Source organism: Capsicum annuum, chromosome 8 (assembly GCF_002878395.1).
Source record: "Capsicum annuum cultivar UCD-10X-F1 chromosome 8, UCD10Xv1.1, whole genome shotgun sequence".
NCBI lineage: Eukaryota > Viridiplantae > Streptophyta > Magnoliopsida > Solanales > Solanaceae > Capsicum > Capsicum annuum.
In genome coordinates this window covers 145,298,226-145,307,283 of record NC_061118.1, presented here as the reverse complement: position 1 = coordinate 145,307,283, position 9,058 = coordinate 145,298,226, and the positions used below count along the sequence as shown (strand labels likewise).

Sequence of the window (9,058 nt, the reverse complement as noted above, 5' to 3'; positions counted from 1 at the left end):
TCATGTATGATGATTTCTCAGTCCAAAATGTATGGGACTTGTAATGATGTATGATGGCTGATTGACTAATAGATTTAAACCAAGCAATATACTAACCTGAAATATTGGACAAATAAAATAGGACGGAATGTCACAAGGCTCATCGGAACCCATTTTTAAAGATGATGCCCCACATGAAGCTCTCATTGGTTCAAGAACCTTCCACACCTCTGAAGGAAGGTCAGGCCGGCACCTCCTGTTCTTCTCACAACAACTCATAGCTAAGTGAGCCAACTGTTTGGCTTGCACAAATGGCCAGTCTCCAGCAGTTGGATCCAGCAGATTTTTCAAAGTTCCTTTATCCAGTGCATATTGGATTTCATTTTTTATCCCCAATGCAGGCCTTCCAGTCAACAACCTAAGTAATATAATCCCAAATGAATAAACATCGGACTTTGGAGTAAGCTCTCCTGTTTCGAGGAATTCTGGGTCCATGTATGCAAATGTGCCTTTTGGGTCAGTTCTGTAACAAAGTGTAGTACTATTTTCTGAAAAGTCATCCTCTGATAGAACTCGACAAATTCCAAAGTCACTAAGCTTGCTCACAAAGTTCGCATCAAGCAAAATATTTGCTGGTTTTAGATCACCATGAATTATGCCCCGAGCAGTGCAGGAATGGAGGAAGATGAGAGCACAACAAAGCTCTGTGGCTACACGAATTCTAGTTTGCCACGACAGTGGAGGTGTGTTGTCTTTGCAGGTAAGACGATCTTCAAGGCTTCCGTTGGGAAGATACTCATATACAAGAGTCCATGCTTCCGGACACGCTCCTATAAGAGTGACAATGTTTGGATGCCTCAACTTGCTTAAAATATTGACCTACATCATACCAACAAATGATTTCGTGAATTGCCAGAAAGATATCTGTGGCAAACTTTACGTTTCATATGATTAAGAACGAAGCATAGTATACAAAGCAAATATATGAAGGTAGGTGATCAGAAAACTGACAGAAAAAAAACACTAGTATGCATCAAATTGAATCGGTGTGTTTACCAGTGAGCATGGATGATATCAGGTGTACTGATACTACTCGAGGTTTATGAGTTAACCAAATCTTACAAGGTAATACATTCTAGCAAACAGACAAGATAACTAGTATTTAAATATTTCAATATGCAGAATTATCTCAAGATGAGATCACTAAAAGTTTCCCTTCTAAGACAAACTTATTGGCCCAAACAATATAAAGCCTTTTTAAGCAGATAATCTACCATCTTAGAGGAGATTGTGGGAGAGACTCTTCAGAGGATTGTTCTCATCTGGTGCGTGGGAAATGGCGATGATCTAAGAGTAGCTAAAATATGCTGAATACAAATACACACGAAAGTGCGCTTGCTTTCAACTACACCCCTTTGCCGTACCACCATCAATAGATATCGCACCAAATTGAGTATTCCTGTCTGTAGTTATTTTACCTCCCAAAACAGAGATATGAAATAGAATATGGACAAAACAAGGTATACAATTGAGAGGGCAAACACCAAGACCCAAAAGAAATAGAAATACATTGGCTGGTTTTTCCAGCCAAGCGTACACACAGCTACTCAGGAGATGAGACATTTTATCTTCTATGCACATATACAGAAATTAGCAAAACATAACGAATCTGACCTCCTGTTGGAACTCCGAGGGCCCTTGCAAGCTATGAGGGTGCAGCATCTTTATTGCCACTTGAGTGTGGCGGAGGAGGCCTCTATAAATGCTTCCATAACCACCTTCTCCAATCTTCAAGGCTGGGTCGAAATTCCGAGTTGCCTCTTCAATTTCATGAAAATAAAATTCAGCAAATAGTACAGATGTAGATTTAAATGAAGACCCGTCTGAGTTCTTTTCCCTCAGTGCCTCTGCTAATTTGAGTGCATCATCACGCTCCACCTGCAATTCATCTCTCTCCTTCCTGTATTTCTGCAAAAGGTCGACAGCAGAGAATATTTTCTGTTCCAACTCTTGCACTTGAGTGTCAGAATTTAAAAGTTGACCCTCCAGCGAAGATGTCTGTGCTTGAGCTGCCTGCAGATCTTCCCTAAGTTTGTTTAGCTGTGATTTCATCTGATCAGCTTTTTCCTTATCTTTTGCAAGTGCTTCCTCTAGTTCTCTCCTCCGTCTCAACTCATCAGCATAGACTGTTTCTGATGCTTTTGCCTGAAACAAAACTAACAGAATAAGAATCTCAGATCCTCCGCCATTCCAGCTTCGTAGGAGAGCACATACTTGAAAGAATAATCTCCTTCAAAAAATGGTAACCTAGGTCATACCGTCTTATATCCCAATCAAATTTAAGCTTTTCATAAATCTAGCAACGGATAGAAACTTGGTGCGAATGGGTAATAGTTGCAAACAACCAAGATAAAACCAAATTGTAGGACCATAACATTCAGTTAAAAGATTTGACATAAAATATTAATGAATAAATTACCCTTCGTCTAGCCTCAATTGCATCCTTTTCCGCTTTCCTACGCTTGATTGATTCTTCAAAAGCTTCCCGCCTTGCGGTTTCTGCCTCTGCAACATACTGCTCAAATTTATCATAGAGTTCATCGTTCATGCTTCCAGCTAGCTCATCATTCACCCTCTCAGCCTGTATCCCCGGAATCATCCAAAATTAGAAAACATACTAAAACTAATTCTTCAAACCGAAACAGCGCATTTCATTAGGAAGCAAGAAATGAAGGTACTGCTTGTGATTTAGTAATTTAAGAGAGAAAAGAAATAACATGATTTACTTACTATACTTGGAGGAGATGACTGACGAGGACCAAAATTGAAATAGTGCAGTGCCGATGAATCAAATGCAGTCTCATTCCCTTCAGTCCTTGCAAGGGAATCATTAGCCATTTCTACAGATGAACTCAATGACAAACGTGAAGCCACTGAGGGACTTATTGGTGGTATGCCATCCCAGCTATCAGCACTTCTATCTGAACTCATGCTTGGAAAATTAGCCTGTAAAGTCCCACCAGAGGAAAATCCAGAGAAGATTATCCTCTGATTATCAGAAGCAACTCTGTGATAGTCTGTACAAGGGCCCCTGAGCTGTACTTGTTCGTTGTAACCTTCTGTAACAGAACTTGATCTCAGAACAATATCATTAACTGGACTTGCTGGAATTGACGATGAAACACTCTCTGCAAAAAGCCTCTCTGACTTGCTTTCTCTGCATCACATAATGTAGTTACCATTTAGAGCTCCCCATGTTTTCTAAGTGAACCCCACCCTACGCCCACGGCTCATGCATCCCAGTCCCAAGGGAAGTCAATCTCAGGGGAGAAACGACAGAAACAGAAATCTGTAGCAAGAGGATATTTATAAAACAATACAGAATTTGTAACGAAGTTATCCCAGTTGTCCACCCAAATATCATGCAAAACAAAGTTTCGAGATAGAGTCGGGAATGAAAGATCGCGTACCTTGTATAAATGAGGTTTCCTTTGCATACAAACCAGATACAACAGAATGCGGGTGCTTGTAACCGCACATAGATGGCTTTCTTCGATCTTAGGTCAGTCATTTTCCTGAAATTTAATTATAAAAGCTCAATTCCCAACTTGGTGTGTTACGCAACAAATTGTCATAGATTTATCCGTCCCCCCACCTCCCACTCCAAAAAAGGAAAGAGGCAATAAATTCTCAGACTTTCTTAAGGTAAAAACAGGTAGTTGTGCTGCTAGAAATTTATTTTCCTTGACTCCAAGGTTTTAAATTTCCGTTTTCCTTTGGGATTTTTGTCATTGGATGATAAGGGTGGAAGGGAACGGGGCTGATTGACATTATCTTATTTCTCCTGAAAACAGCAGTGCTAATAAATATTTAGATGCACAAAGGAAGACTGACTTAAATAGGGATGGGCCAAGAAATGAATGATAGTCAATTTAATCTGTCGTTAATCAAGAATAGGATAGGATTGAAAAAATGTGAAGGGAAAAACCAAAAGATAAGGGGGCAAACAAATTAAATGAACTAAGGCACCATAGACCATCACACTCTTGCAGAAGGGGGCTGCATTATAGCACGTTGACTAGCAACTTGCATTAATCATTCTAACGGTCCATTAACTCCCACGCACTAAGACACTTAAACACACAGAGCTAACGAAACCTTAGGTTGACCTCCAAGTACGCTAGCTTCACGGCTCACAGATCTTTCTTAGATATTACATCCATCAAATGAAGTTTATCAAAAGAAAGAGATCAGCATTTTTAACGTGAGCAACTTAAGTGGTTTTTTGTCCAAATATTCTACGTATTTCCACAGGCGGATCCAAATTTAAATTTAATGGTTCAACCTTTAAGGTTCTTAGCACTGAACTCATTGTACTATTAAAATTATGGGTTTACGTCCAATAGTCGTTGAGATTTTAGTAGGGTTTTACATATATATCTATACAGTATACTCTGCGTCGACCTCTCTACCTTCCCAAGGTAGGGTAAGGTCTGCGTACACACTACTCTCCCAGACCTCACTTGTTGGATTACACTGGGTGGTTGTTGTTGTTGTATCTATACTCCGCGTTGAAGGTTATGGGTTCAGATGAACTGTAGCCAAAAGGCCACATCTGCCACTAATGACTTCAACTTTATTATACCAGTATTTCTGTATTTGAAGTGAAATTTATGACATGTCTACACATGATGGATGAGGGGAGGAGATGGGAGATGGGAACTTTCAAATCATTTCTTGATTGTTCTGTTGATTGAGTTCTTAACCTAGACAAGAGTACCAAGATATTCGCTCTATATTTATCATTAATGACATTCAAGTAACAGAAAAAGAATATCTTATTTTACTTTGAGTAGCACTTGTTTGCCGCAGCTCCCATAACAAGCTTCCCTATACCATGTTGTGATATAAGCTCGACTATGCCATTCTCAATTGAATCCATTTCAAGGACAAGTTTATCAGCTCGAACCTGAAATAAGAATCAGACAGATTAGAGGAAATACAAAGCATCAGTTCAATCAAGAGTGTAATAAAGGAATATGGACGTGTAAACTTTCTTATGATAATTAACGGTGTGCAAAATGAAGCTGTGAACTGTATAGCTGTTGCTTTTATCAAATATCTGAAAAAAGGAAATCTGGTTTATAACTTTTACTTAATACTTCAAGCACAAATTGGAGAACATGGGTTAAGGGAGAACCAAAATAACAGTTGTCAGCAAAGAAACTAATATTCACTACTCTTTCAATAACGTTCTCCAGTTACAGGCAAATAAAAAGTATTCAGCTTGCAATATTCACCAACATCAATTTTCTGAATAAGGTCTAATTGAAAATGAAGTGAATTATTGATGCCAAAGACAAAAGACCATACCCCGGCTCGTCCACAGATCAGAACATATTTTTCCAGGATCTTGTGCATTTCTTGCCTTTCCTTCTCATGGTACGTCCTGACTTGGTGCACATCCAATTGATCTATGTTAAACTTTGTACCCACTGCAAATCATGAGAAAATACACAAAACTTGTAAACAACAATTACAATGACACTAATCTTTTTTTTTTTTTTTTGAGAATTGACCAAGTAACCATCATTCTACTATTTACAAAGAAGTTAGATAAGTTACAGAGAAAATCTCAAGCAGCACAGTGAAGACCATTTTTCCTTCTAATTCTTTTGTCCGGAAAATGGGGTGCCGGTACTTAGATTCTGGAAATCGTTGCAGATGACGAAAAAACATCTTGTAGTTAAGATTAATTATCACCCAAGAACAATCTGTCTTAAAACACAACACTGACAACACTTTCAAAATTTCATAATGAATGAGTGAGAAAAGTTCACGAAAAATTTGTTTTGTTCTATCCTATTTTCTTTGAGAGGTCGCATGGGCATTGGGTTTGACGTAGCTATAAGTGAAAGTGCATCGACTTCCGAGAGGAATAAAAAATTTGATCAGTTGTGGCCAAATATCCCCTTTTCCCTTTATTCCTCTTTAGATTAGCAAGCACAAAAATAAAAATAAAAAAATCTGCCAATGAGATTATTCAACACCAGACATCAGTCTTGAGCCTCATATCAGGGAAATTGAAGGGATGATAAGCTTAATTCCAGCAACAATTGCAAATGAAATTGTAGCATCCTCAAGTTTCAAAGCTCGATAGAATTGTAAATTAATAACTGACTTTTTCTTACCAGAATTTTGGGCATAAGAAATATTCAAAAGTAGTTGATTAGGTAGGAATGTTCACAAAAGAATGAAATCATACCCATTATAAAACTCAACCAGAGAATTAGAACCAACATTCTCTAGCATATCTAGCAACTGATGCTAATCAAGTATGGGCAGCCCGGTGCACTAAAGCCCCTGCTATGCGCAGGGTCTGGGGAAGGTGGCAGCCTTACGTTGCATTTCTGCCATAGGCCAATCAAGTGTACGAGTCCAATTACGTTACGCCTGAACTATCAGTTAAATACCAATTTCTCTAAGTCCTAACGCATCAAACAACAAACATACCATCATTTGACTTTACAGGTCTAAACAACAACAACAACAACATACTCAGTGTAGCCCCACGAAGTGGGATCTGGCGAGGGTGGAGCGTACGAGGATCTTACCCCTACCTCAGAGGTAGAGAGGCTGTTTCCAATATACCCTCGGCTCAAGAATTACAGGTCTAACCGAACATCAGAAATCAGTGGGAAAAAGGTTCTAGAATTCTAGCTAGAATAAAATGATTGGAAAAAGCAAGACAGATCAACAAATCAAACTAACTCAACAAACCACCTTTTCCACAACACCTTTCCAATCCATTAAAAAAATCAAAACTTGATCACCAAAATCATAATAAATTTCGAAAAAATAAAAATAAGTGCAAAAAAAAATTAAAAGTGAATTACTCATGGGTATCTTCTGAGCAGGAGTATGAACATGAAGAATGCAAATTTTCCTTCCACCAGACTTGTGCAAAGCCCAAGTCAGAGTTGGTTCAGTCTCCTTCAAATCTTTCCCGACGGCAACATACATCACATCATCAACCACTCTCACCGGCGTTAATGGACTACTTCCTTCTTGCACAATTTGCTCAGTCAGATTCAGAAGCGACAAATCAACTTCCGGGTACCTTACCGGACTCCGTCGGACTCTGGGTGATGGAGTTTCCATAGCCATTTTCAACTGTATATAACAACCTACCTAATTCTCTGTTTATACACACAGCTACACACACAAAACAAAAGGGTTTTGAATTCAGTCCATGAATGAAAAAACCATTAATTTCTTTGGGATAAAACAATCAAATTCTCTTTGTATAGACACAACTACAGTCACAAAACAAAAGGGTTTTGAGTTCAGTTCATGAATGAAAAACCCATTGAATCTTTTGGAGTTCAACAACCAAATTCTCTTTGTATCCACACTCACAAAACAAAAGGGTTTTTCGTTCAGTTCATGAATGAAAAAACCATCGAATTCTTTGGAGTAAAACAACCAAATTCTCTCACAATTACAGGCACAACAAAAAAGGGGCTTGGGTTTATGTGATGGAATGAAAAGACCCTTGGAGTTTGATTGGTCATTTGACGAACAAGTGATGAAATCGAGGAGAGTAAGCAAATGCTGAAGGAAAAAAAGTCCACGGATTTTCTGATTATACTGAAAAAAGAGGTTGCTTGTCCCGACTAAATTGCAGTAGTATATATATATATACTATATGATGGTGCTGTGTTAATAATGAAGACAATAATTAATTAATCATATGATTTTTACAACCAACTAGCTAGAGTCGTATAGTTGTGATTATTAGTAAAAAATTTAATATACATTTGAATGAATTTCTGAGAAGCTAATAAAGAATGGATTTCCCAATCCTGCATTTTTGGTCAACTTTTCTCTCTCTCGCTCTCTGCTTGTTTTTCTACCGAAACTTTCTTCTTCCTTAAGCTGAGAGGCGTTACCAACTAATATGCATTTTGTTCAACAATTTTTTTTTTACTTTAAAAGTTATTTATTACTTTCTGACTTGACATTTATTAATAAAATAATAACCAAACACATTTAGACCCATCAACTTACACGATCTTTCACTTTGATATCTAAAATGAACATAAATTGCACTCGCTTCTAACATGGATTAAACAATCAATTGTTGTGTGCCAACTTATTTTAAATCGACATATCACTATATGCCCACAATTTTTATTTTTTAAAAAAAAGACCAAAACACATGACAAGGTATCCAATATCTTGAGCACAGTTAGTTAAATGCACAGCTGTCCACTAATCAGATCAGGAATGTACAACTGTCGGTTAGTTTTACTTAATTAATTAAATTAGTGAGGAAGTTAGTAGTTAGTAAATGAGTGAAGTCCTCAGGTATAAATAGAGGATTAAGATGTAGAAGTTTTTTTTCAGTAACCAATTTTCCTCTTCTACCTTTAGAGAAGAATACATTCTCTGCATTTTGCAACTCTGTTCCATTATGTTTCTTCATTGTAATCTCACAATTTAACATTGTATCAAAGCTAGGAGAGCAAATCTAGGGATTTATCGCATACTTTTCGACGGTTACTTGAGAGATTTTGCTAGAATTGAGCTCCAATGGCGGTTGAGGATGCATCGTTGGGTGGCTCGAGCACCAGATCTGGAAAGCCTGTCAATGGGAGTTTAGTAGTGATTGATCAGAATCATCCGTTGTACTTGAGTTCCTCGGACTTGCCCGATGCATTATCTGTTGGGATTCAATTAACAGGAATGAAAAACTATACTTTGTGGAGTCGAGCTATGGAGATTGCATTACTAGGACGAAACAAGTTGGGATTGTTAGTGGATCTGTTCATTATAATGGTGATTTGAAGAAAATCTGGGATTGTTGCAATGCGATTGTTATCTCTTGGCTTACATGCAGTGTCATTAAGGAATTACTCAGTGATATTTTGTATTCTATAACTGCACACCAGGTATGGTTGGATCTCAAGGAGCGATCTGATAAGATAAATGGTTCTAGGTTGTATCAATTTCATCGAAGTATATTTACCCTCACGCAGGGGTTATCGATTGTTTCTACTTACTACACACAATTGAA

At 37.9% G+C, this 9,058-nt stretch overlaps 1 protein-coding gene across 1 annotated transcript in view; it reads right to left on the bottom strand.

The window, feature by feature from the left end:
* Positions 1 to 7,914, bottom strand: part of LOC107839192 (U-box domain-containing protein 33) — an 11,455-nt gene extending 3,541 nt beyond the window's left edge. Inside the window, exons 1-8 of the mRNA XM_016682583.2 lie at positions 6,876 to 7,914; positions 5,353 to 5,474; positions 4,827 to 4,948; positions 3,450 to 3,554; positions 2,770 to 3,196; positions 2,459 to 2,620; positions 1,654 to 2,184; positions 97 to 858 (exon numbers count right to left, since the gene is read on the bottom strand). Of these exons, the coding sequence (XP_016538069.1) occupies positions 97 to 858; positions 1,654 to 2,184; positions 2,459 to 2,620; positions 2,770 to 3,196; positions 3,450 to 3,554; positions 4,827 to 4,948; positions 5,353 to 5,474; positions 6,876 to 7,146 (2,502 nt within the window). The 5' untranslated portion in view covers positions 7,147 to 7,914. The remainder of the gene's footprint in view (positions 1 to 96; positions 859 to 1,653; positions 2,185 to 2,458; positions 2,621 to 2,769; positions 3,197 to 3,449; positions 3,555 to 4,826; positions 4,949 to 5,352; positions 5,475 to 6,875) is intronic.
* Positions 7,915 to 9,058: the final 1,144 nt, after the last annotated feature.